Raw genomic sequence first — 25,560 nt, 5'->3', positions numbered from 1 at the left:
TCAGTAGCCCTGTGACTGGTAGCCCTGGGGCTCGGGCTCAAAGGCGCTGGCCGGCTGCTGGTAGGTGCCACCCATGCCGGTGGTGTCTGGCCCGGTGCTGGGCTCCACGTAGGGGGCGTAAGGCATGCTGGAGTCCTGGCTGGGGTCCATGTAGTCCTGGGAGAAGAGGGCCGAGTCTGCGCCAATCTGGTACCTCTGGAAGGCCAGCACAGCCTGGCCCGCCTGGGGACGGGGGTCGGCGGGGACAAGGACAGGCGGGAGGGGACGGTTAGGGGAAAGACAGACAAGAGCACTGGGTTAGTAGAGGTTAGTCCACAGGACACGGGCAATAGAGGGTTAAATATCCTCAAAACACAGAAGATGAAACAAGCTTGACTGGGGAGGAGGGAAGGCCGTCCTCGAAGCCAGCCCAGAACCACACTCTCTAGCCACAAAGAACTTCAGAAATCACCTGCCCTATGGCCCCTAATCCCAGAGGTCACTCTGGGTCAACAAAAATTCTAGAGTCTTCATTTTGGAGTGTTAAAATGCCCCCAAGGCCCACAGCATCCTTCTCAAGATGTGTTCTTAGGGAGTTAGATGGAATGGAGAAAAAAGGTTTTGGTGGGACAGAGAAATGTCGGCATCTCCTAAAAGCTATTCTGTCTCTCTTGCAGTTAGGCATAGCCATATGACTAAGTTCTAGTCAATGGGTCACCCCCAAGTTCTCTGTCCCACCCTTTGACCTGATGCCTGGAATGCAGGTGTGATAGCGGGCGCTCTAGTTGTCATAATGGACCATGAGGTCCATGAGCCAAATTATAGGGATGGACGAAGTCTGGGTCACTATAGACTTCTGGAGCCACTATGCCAGCCCTGGACTGTCTTCCCAGACTTAGACTTTGTTTAAACCACTGTCATTTGTGACTTCTGTCATTTGTCACTGAACCTAATTCTAACTGAAATGCTCCACCAAACAAGTTTGGGAAACTGAGTTAAATAGAAGACTATAGGACTTGTCAGAGCTTTGACTAATGACTAATATATGCTGGGATCCCCAAGGGGAAAACTATGGCAAGCAACATTTGCCAACCTTATCCAACCACTGAAGCCCTTTTTTCACAGGACCCAGTTGGGAAAGACTTGTCTACCGCATAAATGCATAGGCGGGAAGTTCTTTTCCAGTAAAAGCAGTTACATTGTTATGAAGGACAATGACACTGATCACACCAAGCTAGGGAATAAATTAAATCTGTCATTAAACGACAATGTTTATAGGTTTGCACTGAAAGTCTTCTCCAGAGACCTTCCCAGTCCAGGTAATCTGCCTGTGATGGGAAAATGCTAATGTTCTACATACCCTTGTTTGGGGTCTGGGAAGACTGAGGCCTAGAAAAGGGTGGCCTCATGGCAGTCAGTGCCAGAACCCAGACCTAAACACAGGGGTCCTGCCCCTTCCCAGGCCACGGCCCTCCCCACCTCCTTCCTTTTGATCAGCCTGCTGACAAGGCACTGAGTCAACCAGGAACCCAAAAGGGTCAATGGGTGAGAGGCAGGGGGCAAAGGGCCAGGGGCCTGGGAAAGGCAGACCAGGCCTCAAGGAGGTGGGCTGAGGAAGTTAGGAGTGGCCCTCCTGTATTTTCCACTATGTTGGTAAGAGGTCCTGGCTGTGGGGCACTCGGATGCAGGAGCCTGGAGAAGCAGGGAGGTGGAAAGTCCCCCCTGGGGTACCAGCAACGTTGTCAGCACCCTTGAGCCATCAGTGAGCCCACAAGAGCACAAGGGGAATGAATGAATGAATGAATGAGTCCCCGAGAGGAACTTCTGCAGACCTGGTCCTCCCACAGCTCCCTGGCTCCACTGGGGTCTGCACGGAGGCAGAGGGCTGGAGCACATGACCTCTGCAGACCCTTCCAGGAAGGGGCCTCTAGCTACAGGCACCTAGTGCTATATCTGTGGTCACTCCTCCATCCCCACTGAGTCAAGGCCTCCCTTAGCCAGCCAGTTCAGAGAGCCACAGACAGGAGCCATGGAGGGGTGTGGGCCCCTGCTGGACTGGGGTGCAGAGGTGAGGCTGGGCGTTCTGTTCAGAGCCCAGGGACCTGGTGGTCCACCTGGCCCTGCTTCTTCAGAGCAGGTGCACTCTCTGTGGCATTTCCACCGTGCAGTGCTTTGCCCTGGGGGCCAGTTTGTACTCCAGGGCAGCAGAGGGAACCTGTGTAGAAATGGGGGCCAAGGTCCTTTGGAAGAACAGGGATTCACCACACGGGAATCACTCCCAAAGTAGAGATTATGAAGGTGTCCTTGACTCCTTGGAGAGAATGAATGAATGAATGAATGAACAAAAGAACCTACAATTTATTGAGCATCTCTGTGCCAAGCCCTGTGCCAAGCTTTGTTTCATCTGTGCAACAGCCCTGAGAGGCTGGTCCATTATCACTCCTCAGTCCAGGGAAGTAGACTGAGGCTCAGAGAGGTGCACAGGTCTGCCCAGGGTCACAAAGCACACGAGAGCAGAGCCAGACCATGAGTCTTCTGATGTCCTGGGCCAGACCCCCCTTGGCAGCCAGCCTCCATGGCGACTGGAAAATCGGCCTTCATGTTGCAGCCATGGGACAGGCTCTCAGCCCACAGCTCGGCACCCTGACAGCCCATGTGTGGAGCCACCTCCAGCCCTTCTACGACCTGTGCAGTACATTTGGGGGAGGTTTCGGTTTGTCTGTCTTCGCCTCCCCAGGATGTGGGCTCCTGGGGCCAGGGACCACATCTGATTCATCACTAGGCACATAACAGTTGCTCAATAAATGTTTACTGAATGAACGGACACATGAAGAATAAACAAAGGAGGCAATGAGCGAATGGTGAGTCTTAACTGGCCCCTCTAGCCAGCTTTCCACCGCCCTGCACGCCCTGGCATCTTGGCCGGTCCAGGAAGTGGGCTGCCCCCCAACCTTGCCACTGGGCATGATTAGGGCTCCCTGCCTCTGGAAGCCGGGCGGGCCTACGGCTGTGCTGAGCTGGGAAACAGCGTGCTGTATTCCTCCTGGAAGGTAAGGTCCTTGAATCTCCGCACGGCCAAGGCTGCGGTCAGGCTCTGCCAGGAGACAGCAGGTGTGAGGCCAGCGCGGAAGAACAGGGAGAGGCAGAGGTGCCGGCAGGGAGGCTGACTGCAGTGGGCTGGTGGGCACCTGTCAGTCAGGCTTTCAGACCCACCCCTGGAAGTCCTGGTGTCCAATCACCCACTCCTCCTCTGCAAGCCCCGCCCCCAAGAGAAAAGGGATAGCCAGGAGCCCACAAAAAAGGAAGAAGTCTAGGACAGGCCCAGGAGGGCAGGGGGGACAGGGAAGGCTGGCTGCAGCAAGGCTTCACAGGAGGGGTCAGGACAGCTGGAAGGTCTGGAGGGAAGGGGGCACTGTCAGAGGGGAGGCGAGAACCCTTGGGATGTGGCAACGGAGCCTATATAACCCCAGATATCTGCAGGAGGGAGACGAGAGAAGAAAAAGTAAATCGAGAGGACCTGGAACCAGTGGGAAAGAAGGACCAGCCTTGCTGTCACGCTGATGGGTGCTCAACACCACGTGGTCTAGAGCCTGCAAAGGGGTGACCTCTGGCCAGTGGGGCCCAGAGACATGCTTTTTTGGACCCACACAATATATTTTTTTAAACTTGAACAAATTGCTAACACATAAAGATCAGATTTCTCATAGAAATTCAGACTTCTGGGCTCCCTGGGAAAACAGGAAGACCTGGCCTCTGTGGGTCCCCATTACTGCTCAGAACAGGGGCCGGGCAGAGGGTACCCTTTTAGGACGGTGTGCACATGCCACCCGGTCCACTCACACCTTCTCACATCCTGCCTGCCCCGTGGCCATCTGCGTTTGTGACACACCCCACAGCAAATCCAATCTCTCCACTTTACAGATGGGAAGACAGAGGCCCAGAAAATTAGAGGCAGCCCCATGATTTGACCCAAGTCTCCTGACTCTCTGCTTGGGCTCCTTCCCTGCCTTGAACCTCAAGGCCTTATCTTCCCATCTAGGCCTCAGCTTTGTCATCTGTAAAAGGGGACAGTAACTACCTACCACCCAACTATTGGAGTGGTTGGGGGGGGAGTCCATTACCACAGGAATGGTGCTCTGCACCAAAGCCAGGGTCTGCCACCACCACCTGACTGTCTTTGCTGGACAGTCTCCTTCCTCAGGGAGCAGCCCCGCCATGAGCATTGAGGAGGGAAGCAGAACAGAGTCCATAGCTATGCTCAAAGGCCACCAGCCCGGGAGCCTGGCTGGGGCCGGCGAGTGTGGGCTGGGTGGGCGGTATACTCACCCACGTGAAGATGGAGAAGAAGGAGAAGGCGATGGCAGCCCGGGCCGCGTCTGTCCCTTCGTTCAGCGGGCTGTCCTTGGAGACCTGCCACTGGTTGGCCAGGTAGCAGAAGCCCACGAACCACAGGAAGGCCCAAAAGGCTGGGGTGTGCGCGGGGCCAGGCAGACGCCCGCGTGGGGAGAGAGGGCGAAGAGGGAGGCGATTGGAAACCGAGGAACGGGGGACGTTCAAGAGCACGTCTCCCACGCTCCCCCACCCCCAAAGGGAGAGGAGGTGGGGGTCAGAGTGGGGAGAGCACAGGCAAGGTGCAGGCGGAAACAGAGAGGCCGGTCAGATGCAGAGCGGGAGAGAGACCACAGAAAGGAACCAGCCAGGCCGGGAGCAGATCCAGGGAGGGCCGGGCAGTGAGAGGGAGGGAGACACAGAGGGGAGGAGAGACAGAGAAAAGTCAGTCAGCCTCGGCCGGCGTGTCTCTAACCTCAGCCAACACACGTTTCCTGGCTGAATCCCTGACTGACCCATGGTCCACCCTGAGACCTGCAGCTCTCTGGGGGAAGCGTCCACCCAACCCTGCAGCCTCCCAGAGAACTGGGCAGGGGAGGATGAGGGGACGCCGGGGCCAGCAGGTCAGAGTCTCAACCACTAGTGTGACTGCAGCCTCACAAGGCCCCGAGGTTAGTGAGGGGCCCTTGGAGAGCCGAGGTCTGGGGAGTTTAGTGGTGCGAGCCCTGTGGCAACAAGATCTCTAGATGCCCACAGTCTATCCATAGAAGTCCAGAGCTGCTCAGGATAAAAAGCGTGTGTGCCGGGGGTGGTGCCTAGAGCCCAGCCCCTCCCAGAGACACTGCTGGGGAACCCAGGGGCTCCATGGAACGAAGTTTGAGAACCACTCATGTCATTCTAGTTCCTTCGAGTCTAAGGGACCCCGGGCCTCACTGCCTGCAAGCCAGGCACATCCTGAGAGTCCTGGGGCCAGGAAGTGGGGGGAGGTCCCAGCCAGACACCTGAGACCACAACCCCAGGCCAGTGACACCAAATCCAAGCACCCTCCAATCAGTCTCTCGGAACTCATGGGGACAGAGACCAGGGTACTTCTGCCAAAGGCCATTTCTGAAGGGCAAGGGTGGCAGGTCACGGTGGCTCCCCAGCTCCAGGTCCTGACCCTCCCGGGGTACCTACTGTGTGCTAGGGCCTTCAGCCATTGCCTTGCTTACTTCTCACGGGGCTCCACCAGGGAAGGGGCCAGAGGAGGCCACTGAAAGAAGGGGTGACTCCTCTGGTCGTTGTGCTCCCCTCCCCGCGTGAGCTGTGGGCTGTTCTGGGGTCTCAGCCCAGCCCTGGTTCCACCCTTCCCTGCTGCCAGCCCTGTGACCCCAAGTCTGTCTCTTCACCTGCCTGTACCTCAGTTTCCCCATCTGGAAAATAGGGAGAAGGGTGGCAGCCGCCTCCCAGGTGTGCGTGAGGCTGAGGAGGACCACGGCCAGGACAGCCCCCTGCGGACTCTGTTGTGCTGGGGTTGGGGGGTGCCCACTGGGATGGGGGCTCACCCGAGACGCCGATGTCAGACAGGACGGCCTTCTTACGGTCCTTGACACTGCTGATCTGCGGGAAGTACACGTCCAGGGCCAGGTAGAGCAGGCAGGTGAGGAAGGCAAGCACGCCCACGGTCACGCCGTAGCCGCAGGCATTGGGGTTGCGGTTGTAGATGCAAAACTCCTTGCTCTCTGAGGGGCTATTGAGGTAGCCCTCATTCACGATGGAGCCGAACACCACGATGGAGAACACCTGCGGTGGCGGGGGAGGGGCAGGGGCAGGCGTGAGACCCCTCCCAGTACCAGCCCCAGGGGAGGGGAGGGCTGCCAACCCCCTCGGCCCGCTGCCTGCCTCTCTGTGAGCCCTCTTCACCCCAAACAGCCACAGGGCCGGTGTTAAGCATGCATTTCAGAGGGCAGGCCCAGAGAGGGAAGGGAACTTGCTTGGGGTCACACAGCACAGGCGGGGTCAATCGCCTTCTTCTTCAGCTGCAGGCACTGAGGACCCTCTGACCACAGATGTGGCCCCACTCCCCTTCCAGCCAGGTGCTGAGAGGTCTTCCTGGGCCCTGATACCACAGTTCCTCTAGGACTGGACCTGGCCTCCCAGGAGAAGAGGTCTCAGCCCTCTGGGTGGTAAACTGCCAAGCCAGCAAGCCCCCAGCTTATTCCCCCGGATGTGGGCACGTGCCCAGCCCCATTCTGTGCTCCCCTCTGCTCTGCAGAGCCACGGGCTGTTCTGGGGTCTCAGGCCCTGTCCTTGGTCCCACCCTTCCCTGTTGCCCAGGCCCTGACAAGTGGAAAGAATGATAAATGAAAAAAATACAACAGTCACAATCCTGTCAATTACAGAGCAACAGGTCAATTACTTGCAGGACCCCAAGTGTAACATGTGTTACCTCCTTAAGTGCTCCCCAACAACTTCCAAGACAGGTCTATTTCAGCTGGGCTGGCAGCCAGCAGAGGTGGTCCCCTAAGACCCCACCTCCTGGTATTCCGCGTTTGTGCAATCTCCTTCCCCTAGACTGTGGGCTGAGCCTAGCGATTTGCTTCTAAACAAACAGAATACGTCAAAAAGTGACAGGATGTCACTTGCGCGAGGAGGTTACAAAGACCTGGCCTCCATCGTGCTCACCCCCTCCTGACTCCTCTCACTTGCTTGCTCTGATTGAAGCAGCTGCCAGGTTTTGAGCTGCCTTATGGAGAAACACACGCAGCATGGAACTGAGAGGCCTCCAGTCAACAGCCAGCAGGGAACTGAGCCCCGCGGCCCACAGGGAACGAGTCCGGCCAGCACCATGTAAGTGAGCTTGACAATGGATCCTCCCTCAGCCTTCAGATGAGACCGCAGCCCTGGCTGACACCATGATGTGAGAGGCAGTGGCACCTCGCTAAGCAGATTCCTGGCCACAGAAACTGTGAGATAACAAATGTTTGTTGTTTTAAGCCACTACATTTTGGGGTGTCTTGTTACACAGCAGCAGCTAACGAGGACAATCAGCATCATCGGCATTTTGCAGATGAAGCAGGGAAGGTATAGGTATTGGTGAATGTGCCCAGAGTCACACAGCTGGTACGTGGCAGGGCTGGCTTCAAACCCAGGGACCTGACTCTGAAGTTCATGCTTTTTCCTCCTACCTCTCGCCTCCCCAGAAACTATGATTATGAGGAGGCCCAGACCCAACAGACAAACACACAAACAGGAAAACAGAACCTCAGATGTGGCCTACAGTGAACTTGAGGTGCAGGCTGCAGAGCGTTTATTGTCCATTGTCCACTTCACTTTGCTTTCCAACTTTTCTATAATAAGGAACTAGAATTTCAATATGACCCAGACACGTTTTTGTCCTTAGCTAACACCCATGATGGGAAGTGACTCCAGCGCAGGTGTGAGAAAAAATACAAGCAGCATCATTTTTTAAATTGTATCTTTTTAAGATGTCTACACTTTACATGGGTTTTATAATGTACTGGACATATTAGTGTAGCAGTAATATATATAAAACAAATCCACATTTCTTATTGAAGTATAGTTGATGTACAATATTATATAAGTTACAAGTATACAATATAGTGATTCACAATTTTTAAAGGTTATATTCCATTTATAGTTATTATAAAATATTGGCTATAGTCCCTTGTTGTACAATAAATCCTTGTAGCTTATTTTATATGTAATAGTTTGTACCTCTTAATCCCCACTAGTAACCACTAGCTTGTTCTCTATATCTGTGAGTCTGCTTCTTTTTTGTTATATTCACTAGTTTGTTGTGTTTTTTAGATTCCACATATGAGTGATACACAGTACCTGTCTCTCTCTGTCTGACTTATTTCACTTAGCATAATACCCTCCAAGTCCACCCATGTTGCTGCAATGGCAAAATTTCATTCTTTTTTATGGCTGAGTAGTATTCCATTATATATATACACAACATGTACCACATCTTCTTTATCCATTCATCTGTTGATGGACACTTAGGTTGCTTCCATTTCTTGGCAACTGTAAATAATGCATGAACATTGGGGTGCATGTATCTTTTCAAGTCGGTGTTTTTGTTTTTTTCAGATATATGTCCAGGAGTGGAATTGCTGGGTCATACGGTAGTTCTATTTTTAGTTTTTTGAGAAACCTCCATACTGTTTTCCACAGTGGCTGCACCAATTTACATTCCCACCAACAGTGTAGGAGGGTTCCCTTTTCTCCACATCCTCGTCAACATTTGTTATTTGTGTTCTTTTTAAAAAAATATTTATTTATCTATTTATTATTTATTTATTTATTTTGGCTGCACCGGGTCTTCATTGCAGCATGCGGGATCTTTAGTTGCAGCATTTGGACTCTTAGTTGCAGCATGCATGCAGGATCTAGTTCCCTGACCAGGGATAAAACCCGGGCCCCCCGCATTGGAAGTGTGAAGTCTTACCCACTGGACCACCAGGGAAGTCCCTATGTTCTTTCTGATGATAACCATTCTGACAGGTGTGATATGATATCTCATTTTTGTTTTGATTTGCGTTTCCCTGACGATTAGCGATGGTGAGCATTTTTTATGTGCCTGCTGGCCATCTGCATTTCCTCTCTGGAAAAATGTCTATTCAGGTCTCCTGTCCATTTTTTAATCAGGTTGTTTTTTTGATGTTGAGTTGTATGAGCTGTTTATATATGTTGGATATTAACCTCTTACCAGTCATATCATTTGCAAATATTTTCTCCTGTTCAGTAGGGTTGTGTTTTTGTTTTGTTCATGTTTCCTTTGCTGTGCAAAAGGTTTTAAGTTTAATTAGGTCCCATTTGTTTATTTTTGCCTTTATTTCCTTTGCTTTAGGAGATAATTCCAAAAAAATACTGCTATGATTTATGTCAAAGAGTATTCTGCCTATGTTTTCCTCTAGGAGTTTTATGGTTTCCAGTCTTACATTTAGGTCTTTAATCCATTTTGAAGTTTATTTTTGTATATGGTGTTAGAGAACACTCTGATTTTATTCTTTTCCATGTAGCTCTCCAGTTTTTCCAGCACTACTTGTTGAAGAGACTGTCTTTTCTCCACTATATATTCTTGCCTCCTGTGTCATAGATTAACTGACCATAGGTGCGTGGGTTTCAAATTTACGTTTAATGGGAGGACTGATTCAAAAATTTTTCCTGAAGGACGGCACGAACTAAGGTTTGGAGACCGCTGGTTCATGACACTTGCGTTAACAAGGATTCTGACCCAAATGTCCATGAATGGATGAATGGCACATCCATACAATGGAATATTATTCAGCCATAAAAAGGGACAGAGTTCTGATATATGCTGCAACTGGATGAACCTTAAAACAGGTGAAGAAAGAAGTGACAGAAGCCCAGACACCAAAGGTCAGTATTATGATTTCTTTTATGTATCATACCCAGAATAGGCAAAACAGAGACAAAAAGCAGACTAGAGGTTACCGGAGGCTGGGGGAGGGAAGAATGAGGAGTGATTACTTCATGGGTATGGGGGGTATTTATGGGGTGATGAAAAAGTTTCGAAACTAGACAGGTGGTAGTTGTACAACATCGAGAATCCACTAAATGCTACTGAACTGTATACTTTAAAATGGGTTATTGTGGGTAATATGAATTTTTCTGCAATTCAAAAAACAAAAGAAAGGATGCGGGGGGTGCTGTGTCCTGGTTCAGCCACGGGCACTGAAATGGGCAGTGGTGGCCTGTGAGCCACACATGTGCCAGTCCTGATTTGGGAATGTACATGTCACCTCAACCTGCAGACCAGTGCAGGCCTCCTGGCACACAGCTCTGCCCGGTCACAGGCTCTGCATCTTCACAATCTCCGCGTGGAGCAGCAAGGGCAATTCGTACTGCGCCCAATTGACAGAGAAGGAAAACTGAGGCTCAGAAAGAGAAGGTGACACTGTTGTCAGGGTACAGGCTGAACTTGAACCCAGGTCTCTTGAACCTCAGCCCTACGCTCTCTTCCACCTGACCAAGCTGACCCTCAGCCTCAGGAGGTGGGCCCTGAAGCAGGCGTGACCCTTTATTTCCAGAGACCCAGGGGATCCGTAGGAAAGCATCAGTGTGATGGGAACAGGCTGTGGGACTGGAATGGCAAGTCTGGCGTTCAGGGGCACAGGAGGGGAGATGCACGAAGTCCAGACTTCAGAGCAACTGTCAAAGGGACCCCTGGGCTACTGACAGCCCAGACAAGCAACGAAGACGCCACTGGGAGACAAAGGCGGGCTCTGACAGCCAGCTGCCTGGGCCGTGCACTGCACAACTCCAGGGACCACCACTCACACAGCCCCTTGGGCCTGTGCACCAAGACAAGTCCAAGGCTCCTACCAGAAAACTGCCAGGCTGGGAATCTGAGGCCCAGTCCCAATGTCATCAGACATCACCAATCCAGCAAAATGGAAAAGCCTCTTGATTAGACAGAGACTTCAGACACTGAGGAGTCACACAGACCTGCTGGATTCAAATCCCAGGCCTGCTGCTCATGCTGTGTGGCCTCAGGCAAACGACTTAACCTCTCTGAGCCTCAGATTGGTCCTCTGTAAAAATTAACCTTCCCTCCAGGGCTGATGGAAACATTATACACAAGTACACAGAGCACAGCAGGCAGGACTTCGTTAAAGGTTAACTCCCTTCTCCAGAGGCCCTGGGAGAGAAGACACGCTCCCTGGGGGCTGGAACAAGGGTGGACCCCTTCCCTAAAGCAGGCTGAGTGGAGGGGTGGGGGCAGCAGGTGGGCGGAAGTCTGGGCGTTGGGGACAGCAGAGGAGGAAGCATTAAGACGGGCCCTCTTGGGGGAGAGGAGCAGGGAGTCCTCAGAGACGCCAGGAGGAAAGTGCTGGTGAGGGCGTGTCCCCAAGAGGGGAAGGAGCAAGATTAAACAGCCTCCTGGACCTGACCGGCGGGGCCACGGAACTGGCAGAGCTGGCCTGCCAGCTCCCTGCAGCCAGTCCTTCAGCCCCTGGGCTCCCCGCCCTCCTCTCCGCCCCCGGCTCCCTCCTGCAGACTTGGGCCTCCGTCAGGCATTCATCACAGGTCACAGGCTTCTCAGTGCCTTGCACTGTGCTGGGAGGGGGCGTCAAGGGGGACCACGTCCGTGGAGCCCCTGCTGTCGGGGAGCTGACCATCTGGAGCTACAGGAGTGAGGGGGCGAGAGCCTGGCCCCTTGTCTAGCGGGGTGACCTTGGGCTTAACCTCTCTGAGTCTCAGTTCCCAACAACAATAGCACCTAAACCACTGACATTTTGTGAGGAATAAATGAGGTCCTACGTGTAAGGAAGAGCATGTGATGCAGAGTAAACAACCAAAAAATGCCAGACTGACACTAAACAAGTGGAAAAGATAATTGAGGCAATAACCCACGGTGGCAAGTGCTGGGAAGAGGTGGCAGTGGTCAGGGGAGGGAGCCCTGAGCAGGGATCTCTGAGCTGGGCCAAGAAGGAGCCAGTCCTGCACAGATCAGGGGAAGTGTGTTTCAGGCACAGGAACAGAAGGGGCAAAGGCTGAAGGTGAGGGAAGGAGCACGGCTGGAGCAGGGACCAGGGAGCTGCGGCTGGAGGAGGCAATGGGACAGGAAGCGGCAGGGAGGGCAGGACCTGGTGGGCCACGGGCACATGGGATTAAATGCAGTGAGAAGCCACAGGAGCAACGAGATCTGGGTCTATGGATCATGGTCCCCACCCTGCAGAACGAAGGTCACCTAAGTGCCCCCAATCCCCGGCCCTGGGCCTTCTGGACACAATCCAAGCTTCTAGGGCTGGTGGTCAAGGTCCTCTAAGTACTCGCTCTGCCCACCTCTCCCGGTGCCTCCCTTCCCTCCACTTCCCACCAGCCACCTACTTGCCCACCTCACAACCCCCGGCCCTTTCCACTGTTTTCTTTCCGTAATATTCTTTCTACCACGCGGTAGGTGCTGGGCTATAACTAACTTTTCTGATTATGCTAGGTGGCGGTGGGGTGAGCTGCCCCTCTGCTGGGCCTGCACTCCCCAGGGAGATGACCGCTCTGCAGCCACAGGGCCCCCTGCCTCCAGGGCCTGGGAGGCCGCAGCTCGGAGGCCAGAGAACTGGGGCTTGCTATCGGTTGTTCATTCATTTTAAAGTATTTCTAAGCACCTAGTACGTGCCAGGCCCTGTGCGAGAGGCTGAGGGGGCAAGGTCCCTGTTCTCATCAGGGGGACAGACAGCTGAGAAACATGTACAAGAGTCCAGACGAGTGTCCCGAAGAAGCACCAAGCAAGGCAGGAGGAGACAGACTGGGCAGATGGGGGTCACTGACGTAGTGACCTTTGCGCGGACGCCCATATGCAGAAAGGCAGAGCCATGCAGATATTGGGGAGAGATGTTCCAGGGAGAAGTAACCACAAGTGCAAAGGCCCTGGGGCGCGAATAAGCTTGGTGCCTCGAGGAGGTGCACAGGGTGTGGCTGGAGCACAGTGAGCGAGGGGAGGTCCCCGAGGTCGGCAGGGGCCGGCCTCCAGGGCCTGCAGGGGAAGGCTGAGTTCAGGAGTCACTTTGGGGTTACGAGCAGGTGAGTGACTGATCTGACTTAGGTTTAAGGAGACTCACCCTGGGCTTCCCTGGTGGCGCAGTGGTTAAGAATCCACCTGCCGGGGCTTCCCTGGTAGCGCAGTGGTTGAGAGTCCGCCTGCCGATGCAGGGGACACGAGTTCACGCCCCGGTCCGGGAAGATCCCACATGCCGCGGAGCGGCTGGGCCCGTGAGCCATAGCCGCTGAGCCTGCATGTCCGGAGCCTGTGCTCCGCAACAGGAGAGGCCGCAACAGTGAGAGGCCCGCGTACCACAAAAAAAAAAGAAGACCCACCCTGGTCATGGTGGAGAAAAGACTGTGGGGCGAGGGTGAAAGCAGGGAGACCAGAGGGGCTAATCAGCGCCCAGGTGAGGGACAAGCGGGCGGGGCTGGCATGGGCAGCGGGATGGGGTGAAGTAGTGGGGGCTGAATGTCCTTTGGAGGTAAAGCCACCAGAATCTGCAGACACTGGCCTGCTGCGGGGAGCAGGGCAGTCGGGGAGGGGCTGGGCTGGATGAGAATTGGGAACAGAGGTGTCGTGCCAGGTCCCCCGCAGGCTGCAGGGCCGGGCCAGGGCAGGGAGCCACCCCTGGACCAGGCTGAGAGTCTACAGATGGAGAAACTGAGCCTAGGGGAGGGGAAGCAGCATTGCCAAGGACACACAACAAGGCCCTTGCAGTCTCACCACACCCCCTGCAGGACCCTCTGGGCCCCAGCTTAATTCCTCCATTTAGCTGCAGTCTCCCCACCCCGAGTGGGAGGGAGCCTCCCAAAAGCAGGCCCAGGCCCCAGGTTTCTGTTCCACAGTCCAAGGCAGGAGGAACGGGGACTCCCTCCAGACCCACGATGTGACTGAAACACATGCTCTTCACTCCACAAGGTCCATGGCCTTATTCTCATTTTCCCCACGTCCAGGGAACTGCCCAGGTCCCACGGCTGTTTAAGGGTGGATGGAGTATTGACAAAAATCCAAGGCCGGTGCCCCGTGTCAGGCGGCCTCTGGGGTGACTTGCTAAGGCCGGATGGCAAGGAGCACGCAGAGCAGCCATCAGAGAACCGGAAATTAAACCACAATGAAATTCTACGCTGGCCACAGTGGCAGAGGCATGGGAGGGAGAAGCTCACCCCAACAAGCAGATCTGCTGCAGGGGCCAGGACAGGTCTGCGGAGGCAGAACCAGCAGCCAGGAAACAGGAGAGGATGGAGGGTGAGGGCCCCGGGAGGTACTCAGGGGGCCACTGGGCACAGGCAGGCACAGGAAAAACCACCTCCCTCCCTTGCACTAGAGAAAAATGTTAAAAAAAAAAAAAAAGCACCAAGGTAAACTGGGGCAAGACTCTGTTTTTTTCACCATCTTTATAATCCAATCCTGAGCCTTAAAAAAACGGATTCCAGATGGCACTTAGAGCAGAGCTATCTCCAACTCAGAAAAGCAAACCGAAGGAATCTCAGCATCTCAGGCTCCTGGACTCAGAGACACACAGAAACAGACACCCCAGAACTGCCAGACCCTGCCCTGGCCTCACATCGCTCTCTCTCCCAGCCCACGACTCAACCATCCTAGAGGGCCAGCACTAGCAAAGCCACAGGCTGTTTGATAATTTCGCCCTGGCTGTTCCCACCTCCCAGAACACCCTTCCCCACCTTCTTCATCTTTCAAACAGGAACGAACTCCTTCCCACCCTTCAAAACCCTGTTGGGAGGTGGTGACTTGCAGCTGCCTCCTGGGACACCCTCCTTCCCAGTCACTCTCGCCCACCCTAACCCTGCACATACTCCTGCTTGGGATTCATCTAACGGTCTGTCTCCCCCGGTCCACCCTCACCCCCGACCCTGAGCCAGCCCACAGCCTCTGCAGGGGCCCTGCATCCACTGGGAGGGCTTGCCAAAAATCATCTCATTTAATCCTCATCAAAACCTCTAAGGAAAAAAATAAACCTAAAATCACCCCACAGATTAGGAGATACACACTACTATGTACAAAACAGATAAACAAGGTCCTACTGTAGAGCACAGGGAACCAGATTCAGTATCTTGTAATAACCTAACGGAAAAGAATCTGAAAAAAAAAATATATATATATATATACACCTATATGTATAACTGAATCACTTTGCTGTACACCAGAAACTAACATTGTAAAAATCAACTACACTTCAACAGGTAAACAAAAACAACAACAAAACGCCCACCCCAACAAAGCAGGCTTACTTAGCGCACTCCAGCAGAGGGCAGCTGAGGCTCCATGAGGCCTGGACTCTGGCCAACCCACGGCCGGATGACCCGGAGCAGGTAAGCATGGTGCCGGGCCTCCTGCCCAGGCCTGCCCCAGGTCCAGCCCCATTCCAGAACGTGTGCCAAACCTCGACCTTCAGCTGCCTCCCCATGAAGAAATGACTTCCAGATCCCAGACTCTAGGACCAGCACGAGACCCAGGAGAGACAGCTGCTGTGCCGAGCCTGTCACCTCCCCACAGTGCAGGAGGGGCCCGGCCCACTTTTCTCCACATCCGCCCAGAGAGCTGGCAGGCTGTGCCTGGGCCAGTGCCGGGCATCAGGCTAACTTGGGCTCCAGGGACAGCTGGGCCCAGCCAGCGTCAGGGGCAGGTGGGGACAGAGGTCCCTGCTGTTCTCAGGGAACTTCCCAGAGGCCTGGCTTTAAACATCCTTGGGCACCTGCTGAGTCTTCCCCCAGACAAGCTGTCAAGAGATGAGGTCAGGAGTCCACGACTCTCCGGTCCTGCCAGCTCCGGATGGTACCTTCTAACTACCTCACCCTGTACAGAGACATCTGTTCCCCAGACCGGTGGCTGGGAGGAGTCCCTGGTCCCTGCCTCACGCTGCAGGCAGCCAGCGGACCCGCTCACCGGCTCTCCAGTTCGCGGCATCGGCTACTGTCCACTTCCAGGCCACAGTGTTGCTTGCCTGACTCAGGACAGCCTCCTCTCCCGCCTCCTCCAACCCATCTCCAGACGGGCGCCAGGGGGCGCTCACCACTCCCCCAACTCTCACCAGTCCCTCCCGGGGCTGAGGATAAAGTCCAGCCCCGAAGAAGAAGACACCGACGGGCTGCTGGTCTCATCTCTGGTCTCTCCCCGCCCCCTCATCCATCTGCACACTGGCCCCCACTCAGCTGCTCAGACCCCAGAGTGGGCGCGTCCTTGAACCCCATCCAACCTGGCACTTGGGTCTATTTCTTCATCCTTCCCCAAAAATTCTCAATTTCCTCCATGCAGCCTCCCGCCCCCGCCCCTGTGCCGGTCCAGGCCACCATCACCTCTTGCTAAGCGATGACGGCAGCTTCCCAGCCTCTGTGCACCACTCCTGCACCCCTGCACCATCCACTTCACTGGGGCTGAAAAGACCTCTCTAAACCTAAGTCAGATCGTGTCACCCCCTGCTGCATCTCACTCACCAACAGCCGCATGGTGAAATCCCCCTCCCCACCCCAACCCCCAGGGTTCCAGCTTCCTCTCAGCCTCCTCTCCTGCCACTCGCCTCTGCTTCCTCCTAAGCTCATTCCTGCCTCAGGACCTTGGCACTGGCTGTTCCCTCTACCTGGGATGCCTAGAGTTCCCCAGATCTTCCAGGCTGGCTCCTGCTGGTTCCTTCTCAACATCCAAATCTCAATGCAAGCCACCTCCTCAGAGAAGCTCTCCAGACCTGACTCCCAATATTCTCCAATACCCCCATTTATTTTCTTGATAACCTCATTACATATTTTTTCTTATTTTTTGGTTCAGTTGTTGGGTGTATGTCTCCACTCCAGACCCAGAGGGAGGGTCAGGAAAGGCTTCAAGGTGAGTGAACAGCAAGCCTGATAGATGGGCAGAGGCACAGGCAGCACGAGAGTTGGGAGAAAGACTCTTCTCTCCTCAGCATCCTTGGCTTGCACACCTCTGACCACAGGGAGCTCACTCCGTAACAAAGGGCTGCCACGTCCTCTCCCTCAGCACGAGCTGAGCCCGCCTTCCTGCCCGCATCCCCATGAAGTCCTCAACCTGCCTCCTGGGCCTCACGGGAAGAGCGGACAAAGAAACGGGCAGCGGAGCGTTTGAGGGATGAGTCAGGCTGCAAGGGCCCCCCTTCATGGGAACAGGCCCTGCCTCCCCCTGGGTCACGTGAGGGAAAGGGCCAAAGCCAACGCAGGGGCGCGTGATGGGCACTGGGTGGGGGGGCACTCGGCTTCCTCAAGAGCCTCGTGCAGAGCCGCAGGGTGGGGGCGGGGCAGGCGGGCTCCCTTCTCTCCTCCCAGGCCCGGCCCGGCCACCACCTCTGCAGCCTTGGAAGCAGAGACCTGCTGCGGATTAGGCAGTAATCTTCCCTCAAGCTGTCTCTGTGTGCTCTCCGCAGTGGGGGTGGGGAGTGGGCTTGCTGGGCAGGGGCCCTGTCCCTGCGGCACTGAGACTCGCTGGACCTGGTGATCTGAAGGCTCCCCTGTCTTCTCCCTCCTGTGGCTGCACAAACACCAGGAGAGCAGGGAGCCTCCTTAGAAACGGGGAAACTGAGACCCAGCCCTGAAGACTGCAGACTTGAATGGGGACGGTGGGTGGACGGAGGAGGACAGAGCACGGCAATTCCCAGCCTCATTCACCCACGTGTGAGCCATGACAAGATGCCAGGTGCCGTCTCGCACTGGGGATACGACAGGGACCTGACAGACACGGTCCCTGCCCCCCAGAGCTTACAGCCCATGGGGCGTGGAGGTGGGGGGCAGCAGCCTCTCATCACCGCCCTGCCGCGCCTTCACCCGTGCTGCTCCTTCTGCTTGGAATGTCCCCCCCTCCGCCTGGCTGGCCCCATCCCTCCGGCCTGTCCCGAGCCGAGGGAGCCTGAGGGAGCGTCCCTCACTCTAGGGCTTATGCTCACCTCCATACTTTAAGTGGTTTCTCAGCCACATTTCCCACCGCTAGACTGTGAGTCTCGCAAAGGCCAGGCACATTAAAGAGAAGGCGGCAGTCCCGCGGCTGTCGGAGCCCACGGAACCAATGGGAGGACGTACGAACCCCTCACCGCGCCAGATGCGGCCGTGACAGCCATTAATAACAACTGGCCACAGGATCTGGCAACGTGAAGGTCACGGATGACCTTGACGAGATGGAGAGGTGAGGGCGAGAGCCTGAGCAGGGCGCAAGTGAGAGAAAACCCGGGGAGAAACACCAGAGACGGAGACCGTAGACAAATCTTCCGCAGGACCAGAGGCACGGGCAAGGGGGTGGGGAGAACTCCCATTTGTGAGCGATGGGAAAGAGCCAGAGTGGAGGACGGAGGCAAGGGCGGGGGGAGGGCGGGAAGGAGGAAATCTGAGCGCTCCAGCAGGTGAGAGGGTGCACCTGGTGGGCCCTGCGAGGCTGGCCTGGCCACCAGGACAGGAGAGAGCCTGGGGGAGGGGCGGGTGCGAGGAGGCCGAGCGTGGATGCAAGCAGGGCTTTGCCAGGTGAGCGCAGCGACACAGTGGGGCCAGAGCCGGGAGCAGGTGGGTGAGACCACCAGGGAGCCCAAGCTGGCGAGGGGGGCGGGGAGGAGGGGGTGAGGGCCGGTGTACAGAGGGAGCCCCAGGCCAAGGACCGCGCGCGAGGCAGAGCGCTGGAACGACAGGAGGGGTGGGGAGAGGCGGACACCTGAGTTCTCGCCAGGAACAAGGGCCAGGCCCAGGGTACACCCAGTGAGAGTGGCTGAGGCACGGAGGACAAGACTGTGGGAGGCTGGAGGCCAAGGAAGTGAGAGGCCAGGCTGTGAGAAGGATCACGGAAGCGGGAGCTACAGTCAGCAGGATGGAAGGCGGGGCGGTGCTGAGGGACAGGGCAAGTGACCTGGGGCTGGCTTGCAATGAGGGGAGTGGCTGGCCCAGTGCTGTGATGAGATTCAAAGCTGGGGGAGAATGGTCTGGAAGCAGCCTCAGGAGCCGGGATGACTGTGTCCCATCTCCAGGCCCGGCGGAGGGAGGGCATGAGGCAAAGAACAGCCCCCACTGAGAAGGCTGCTGCGGAAGCCGGGTCTGGGTGGGGGGGGGAGGCCAGGTTACAGTGCAACTTAAAAAAGGTGTCAGGGATGCTCAGAGGGGGGCCCAAGATTTGGGGAAGACCATGTCCTCTTGACCCCTGGACCCTGAGTCATTTGAGGAGCCGGGATGGTTGGGGTTCCCAGGTGATGGCTTTCTGAACAGTCTGGGCCTGACAGCCTGGGACTCTCCCAGCCACCCCTTCCCCGCGGTCCCCCTCCCCCCACACCATCTTCCCAGGCAGAGGTGGGGTGAGCACATCTCCCTCCAGGAAGGGAGGGCTTCCCCAGAAACACAGGGGCACGGGCCACCCTGCCGGCTCCAGCTGACACTGTTCTGCTCCTGCAGTATGGATCTGGGGCCCAGGCTCCCCCTGCAGGCCCCCACAAAGCATCAGGGGTGCAGGAGGCTGGTCCCTGACATCACTTCTTTAAATACTGACCAGTCCCCAAGTTCCCAACCTACAGCCCACTAGGAGCAGGAGTAGCATTTGCTGAGGGTAGAAAGGCCGGGAACCACCAGCCCAACCTGGCTGTCCTCCCCGCATCTGATAGATGGGGAAACAGGCCCAGAGAGCACTGGCAGACGCTCACGTCACACCACCTGTCAGGGGCGGAGTGGGCGCAGAACACGGACTCAGGCCTCGGGCCCCAAGCACTTCCTGACGCTCTGCCCTGCCTCTCCTCCCACCGGACAGCTGGTTCTTCCGGTGTAGGTGCCAACTGTGGCTCCGTGCCAGCTCTGCCATCTGCCCTCTCCCTTTCCTCCCTCCTCCCCTTGGTTCTTCCTCCTCTCCGCCCTCCCTCCCCCAGCCTTTGTTCTTTCTCCCCAGGCTCAAGCCTGCCTAACAGCTCTGCACAAGTGGCCGTGTGGGACTCCCCATGTGGCTGGGGACTCCCCAAAGCAGGAAGAAAGGGCCACGTCCTGGAAGTCAGGCATGGGCTGCAATCCCAGTAGCTCCAGTTAACCTCTCTGGGCCTCAGCACCTCACCCAAAGCGGGGGCCATGAAACCCACTGGACAGGGATGTCACGCGCCTAGAGGAATGAACTGGATGGCAGGCCCTTTATACATCCATGTTCACAAACCGAGTGCGCCCTGAACCCAGGCGCTCCAATCCCACGTTCCAGGTGAGGATTTTCCAAGGTCCCTCTCTGGCGGCCCTGGTCTCGATGCCAAACCCAAGACTCCTCAAGCTCCCACACTGCCCCAGGACACGAAGAAATGCCCAAGACGCATGCAGAAGCCTACCGTCCACGTCTCCTGTTGACCTCCGTGCCCTGACTCTCTCCCAGGCCTGAGAGAGATGGACCAGACAAAGGTCGGTCACAGGCAGGCGAAGAGGACAAGAAGATTCTGAGGCTGTCAGCGATACACACCAAAGGAGCACAGGACATGCCTGCGTGGACCCAGCCCCCTGAGTAAGTGGCAGGGCCTTGCCTGGCGCTGGGAGAGGACAGGCTAGACCACATCACACATTTCCTGCTGGGCCTCCTGTCCCCAGAGCCCGCCCCAAGCCACACCTCCACATGGCTCCGCAGGGAACTTCCGAAAACACACCTCTTCTCTGCTTAAAACCCCTCTCTGAGGCTGTCCATGGCCCTCCGATGCAGCCCAGCTTGTGAAACTGGCGTCCAAGGCCGACCCTGGGTTGCCCACCCTGCCTGCCCCCCACACCTCTTTGACTTGCTCTCACTCACACACCCGGGGTCCCCAGGAGCTCAGCAACGTTTCTAAAACCCACTCAGACCTTGTGCCCCCAAGTATTTATTTATACATGTTGTTCCTCCCACCTGGAATGCACCTCCACCCCCACCTTCTTTATTAGGACCAACACAGGGGTCACCTCCCCCTGGAAGCCCTCCACGCCCCCTGGCAGAGGTACCTACTCCCCACTGGATTTCCTTCTCATTGCATACCAAGCCTTCTGGATGGTGCCTGTCGACTCAATTCTGTTCTCACTGACCTAGAGCATCTCCGAGGGGACACACAGGCTGGCACCGAGCAGGGACTCGGTATTTGTGGAATGAATGAATGAATGCCAGAGCTGGCCAGAGGCTCTGTCTCCACCCTGGACCCGTTTCACCCCAGCCCCTGCAGGCTCTAGAATTTCTATGTGGGACAGCTAGAGTGTGGCAATCTGGCTGGGAACGGAGACAAGGGGTCTCATTTCGAAGCTGCTGCGTCTGCAAAGCAAACTCAGCTTTTTTATTTTTATTTTTTGGCTGAGCCTCGCGGCGTCGGGAATTCCCAACCAGGGACTGAATCCGCGCTCCCTGCAGTGCAAGCGCGGACTCTTAACCATTGGACCGCCGGGGAAGTCCCGCAAGCTCGGCTCTTGTACTCAGTGTTTACTTGGAGTGATTGAGGGGGTCTGATAAAAATGAGGGTGTAAAACCGCTCCCTCAAGCCACTCCTTGGTGCCACTGCGACTCAGACAGGGAAGCCACGGGGAGTACACTGAATGTGGACCCAGTGGACTGGATTGAAACTGCGGCTCTGACAGTCCCGGGCCCAGGAGCTCTGTCTCTAGTCAGTAGAGAAGTCACCTCCAGCCTGCCCCTGACTTCTGTCATGCGAGGGATGACACCCACCCTCCTTACAACATCCTGAGTGTTACAGCCAAAGCCCTTAAGAGATCAACCCTGAAAATGGCAAAATTTCCAACATTTTATTGTTTTATTTTTGCCAAAACAGAGCATTAATTTAAAAAAAAAAAAGAAAGAAAGAAAACGAAAACCTCTCATCTACCAGTGCTAATATTCTTTTCCCATAGGTCATTTCAAAGCTCTAAAAGGATGTAAATTCCAAGTAGAAGGTAGTCCTTTATATGAAATCAGCTAGCGCCCTGCTGAAACTCCACTCCCCCATCTGGCTCCAGGTAAAGAAAGGGGCCACTGACAGGCTGCAGGATCAGGGCAGGATTGGGCCCCTCTGATCCAGCCCAGCCTCCGCTTTCCGATGGGGAGACAGAGGCAGAGGGGGTGGCCACAGCTGGTGCCAGATCTCCTGGCCCCCGGCCAGCACAGCCCACCTCCCCGCCAACCCAGGTCAGAGGAGGCAGCTCTGAGCTCACCCTGGACACTGTCCCAGCTTAGCCATCACCTCCTCGCCCAGGGCAGGAAGGGTCCAAGTTGGGATCTGCCAGAGGGCTCACCAGCTCCCTCCCCACCTTAACCCTCAGGGTCCATTCCTCAATTCCCGAAGTGAGTAATCACCACCCCCCCCAGGTGTGTGTGGGGGGTTGGGGGAGGTGGTGTAGGGCACACAGGGGCAGAGAGGAGTTGAGAAAGCCTCGGTCAAGAGATAAGGGCTCCTGCAGGCCTGGGGGCTCAGGTTCCAGGGTAGGTCCAGGTTTGGTGACTCCCTGAAGCTTACATGGTTTGGGGACCCACTTTCAAATAAAAAAATAACAGAAAAAAGATCTTTCTCTTGCAAGTTTTACAAAATCGCAAGCCCAAGTGCTCACGTTGTTAGGGCCCTACAGGGCGGCAGAAGGGGTCTTGGGGAGCACGGGAGTCCTGGATAGAGTGACCAACCGTCTTGTCTGTCTGGAACAGGGGGGCTTCCAGGTCATGGGACTATCAGTCCTGAAGCCAGGAAAGTTCTGGCAAACCAGGGCAAGCGGGTGCTGAATGCTCAGGCTCCATTAGCTGGAAGGTGAAGCTTAACGCCAGCCAGACCCTGCCTGCCAGACCCTGTGGTGAGCAAGCAGAGGGAGCTCGAGGGAGGAGGGCAGGTGGCCATGTGCGTCCACCACGTGCCCCCACGTGTTAAAATGTCTCAGCGCATCACGTGTTTTTGAAAAAGGCTGGTAGGAGACAGCAGCCCTCCCTAAGTGGTGGGATCACATGTGCTTCTTTTTCCAATTTTTTTTTTTTTGGTGAAATACACACAACATAAAATTTACCATCTTAACCATCTTTAATACCACAGTTCAGTGGTATTCAGCACATATATATGGTTGTGCAACCATCACAAGTGATTTATGTTTTCCAACAATCGGCAGGTATTACTTCTATGATCAGAAAAAAACCTACATATTTTTTTAAAGTACATCAGCCTGTATCAGATACCTCTGCTCACGCAGAGGTAGTGAGCAGAGCTGGGAGACTGTTGGGGGCCTCTGGGGGGATTTGGACATTGGATGGAGGTTGACCCAGATGACCCTTATCCTTTCCAAACCTGAAATCCCAGGACTTCAAACTCTTCCTGATCCAGGGGAAGCACTGTGCTTTGGAGACAGGAAGATCTGGGTTCAAATCCTCCATCTGCTACTTACATGCTCAGTAACCTTGGGCCTCTCTGAGCCTCAGTTCCCTCAAGTGTGATACAGACTTGTGGGGGGAACTAGCCAGGCAACCGTGAGAACAGCCCTGCATAGTGGGTGCTCAGTGACTTTTTCTCCCTTCTGCTTGGAATGTCCTCCCGGCACCTTGATGTGCACACATGTAAACCCTCCTCATCCTTCCAGGCCCAATTTGACATCGCCTCCTCCAGGAAGCTTCTCTGATTGCTCTCCTGGTTTTGCTGGCCTCTGCCTGAGGGTGCCTGGCTCACTCCCCAGCGGGACTGTAGGCTCCCTGAGCACTAAGGGCTGCGTCTGAGTCACGCCGCCTTCCCTCGGAGCCTAGCCAACTCAATAAAGCTTTGCTAAATGAAGCCTTCACCAGCAGAAGTGACCCAAGCAGACAAAACGCCCACACCCCGTCACAAAGCCAGTGACTTCACGCTTCGGGCCGGCGGAGGGGAGCAGTGCACAGAGCCACCCCACCTCATCAGGCAGGTGTCCCCCAGAGCTCTACCTTTGCCAAGGACCTGCCAGAGTCTCTGGGGAGCTGGAGACAACACATGGATGAATGAACTCAGCACCACAAACCCTCCTGGATGTACCCAGGGTGCCAGGCCATGTGCCAGCACCAGGGACCCAAAGACTAAAGAACAGGGCTTCCCTGCCCTCAAAGAGCTCCCCATCTGGTGGGCACTTGAGAAGAAGGGGTTTAAACGTGGCCACCCTTCCTGTGGCACCAGAGGGAGGTTTTAACGTTTTTAGACAAAGGAAAGGTAGATCCCTTTCCCTCTGGGAGGCCAGAGATAAACACCCCAGCTGTCCCACCCATCACACCCTTATATGGCCCTGAAAATCCAGGAAGTGAGGGAGCTTGAGCACCCCACAGCTGGCTTTAGGCTTAGCCCGGTGGGGTGGCTGACAGGGGCCCTGCCCAGTGTCCCCAATCCAGGCCTTTCTGATCTAGGCCCACAGGAAGGGGCCCCAGGCCTGCAGAGGCAAGACCCTCTAGTGAGGGGGTCTGGGCAATGGCCAGCAACCCTAGGGAGCCCCAGACACCCCTCCCTAGACAGCAGCAGGCCTCCTTTCCCTGGGGTGCTGCCAGGTCATGTGAACCCCTCCCCGTGTGCTGACTCTGTCCCATCCTCCTCTCCCCGACCCCAGGTTTGAACAGGGACCCCCACTCAGCTCTCTGCACTGAGGGATTCTGCCCTCGCCAGGCTGGAGGTCCAGAACGGGCTTCTCTGCTCTTCCCTGTGGGCAGGGGACCTCTCTCCCGCCCTGCCGGCCCACGGCCCTCCTCAGGCATCCAGGTGTCTGCACGAATTCAGGAAATATCCAAGCCCAAGGAGGTCTCAGGGAGGCTCCTCCCACCTCGCTACAAATCGGGAAACTGAGGCAAGCTAGAGGAGGTGACGCTGCCCACCTCGGAATTTAACTCCTCACTTTCCGTGAACATTTCTAGGGTGGCTTCCAGCCCAAGGTCACGCTGCAGAAAGACGGTTCCCGGGGAGAGAGCCCAGGTATCCGGCTCCCGGCGCGTCGCTCCACACGAGCCCAGCTAAGCCACAAAAACCCGGTTTCCTGCCCTCTCCTCCTTGAACGTCCATGGCAAGAGCGCGTGCACCCCGCGAAACGATCCACGCCCCGATCCACCCCCGAATAAAGGCCACCTGAAACCAGGGTTCCGTCCCCACGGTCGCCGGTCCGCCCAGGCGGCCGCGCGCAACCCGACCCACGAGGCGCCAGGTCGCGGTCTGGAGGTCACCGCGACGGGGGGGCGGGGGGGAGAGTAAGAAGTGGGGACACCGGGAAGCCAGGGGTCGGGGAGCAGGCGCCCCCGCGAGGGCCAGGACCCCCGCCCGGAGCCCGGGAAGGAGGGAGGGGCGGGCGCCAGGACGCCGGCCGGCCAGCTCCCCACCCGCGGCCGCACCCGGGCAGCAGGCCCGGTGGGGTTGGGGTCCGTCCGGGCGCGCCGCCCTCGCCCGCGCCCCCACCCCGCCCCACCCCCTGCTTGGCCGGGCCACCCAGACGTCCTTACCCAGGACACGACGCGCAGGATGGTGTGCGGCTGCCGGACCAGGGTGTAGGGGTCGAAGGCGCCCCCGGCTTTGCCCGCTCCGTATGCACCTCCTTCCATCGTGGCTGCACCCGCGCGGTGCACCCCGCTCGGCGCGCTCCGCCAGCCCGTGCGCGTGCGTGGCGCTCCCGCCCGCTCCCCTGCTCGCGCGACCGGAGAGGCCGAGGGCTCCCGCGAGGGGGCGCCGTAAGCCGAGGGCGCCGGGCAGGCGGGCGCGGCGCCGGCGGGCGGGCCGCGCGCGCCCTCGATCGCGGGGACGCGGGTGCTGCGGAGCCGGCGGAGGGCGCGCTCGTCGCTGGCTTGGTGACCTCTTTGCTGAGTAGTGGGGACGA

General features: G+C 56.4%; 1 protein-coding gene across 3 annotated transcripts; it reads right to left on the bottom strand.

The window, feature by feature from the left end:
• SYNGR1 (synaptogyrin 1) lies at positions 1 to 25,332 on the bottom strand (the record flags this gene model as incomplete). 3 transcript variants are annotated; one of them, XM_082666502.1, is made up of 4 exons in its annotated part: positions 25,082 to 25,332; positions 5,853 to 6,090; positions 4,306 to 4,445; positions 1 to 222 (listed from the first exon to the last, which is right to left on the bottom strand). In XM_082666502.1, exons 1-4 carry the CDS (start codon positions 25,286 to 25,288, stop codon positions 1 to 3), a joined length of 807 nt encoding a protein of 268 aa, XP_082522628.1. In that variant the 5' UTR covers positions 25,289 to 25,332. The 3 variants fall into 3 exon arrangements, with proteins under 3 accessions (XP_082522628.1, XP_082522629.1, XP_082522630.1); XM_082666503.1 differs by having other exon boundaries at positions 25,190 to 25,332; XM_082666504.1 differs by lacking the exon at positions 1 to 222 and adding an exon at positions 2,369 to 3,073 and having other exon boundaries at positions 25,190 to 25,332.
• Positions 25,333 to 25,560: the final 228 nt, after the last annotated feature.

The sequence above is a fragment of the Grampus griseus genome, assembly GCF_964374135.1.
Source record: "Grampus griseus genome assembly, chromosome: 11".
In the NCBI taxonomy this organism is placed as follows: Eukaryota; Metazoa; Chordata; class Mammalia; order Artiodactyla; family Delphinidae; genus Grampus; species Grampus griseus.
Note: the sequence above shows the minus strand (reverse complement) of the source record. Positions and strands in the feature narration are given on the sequence as shown.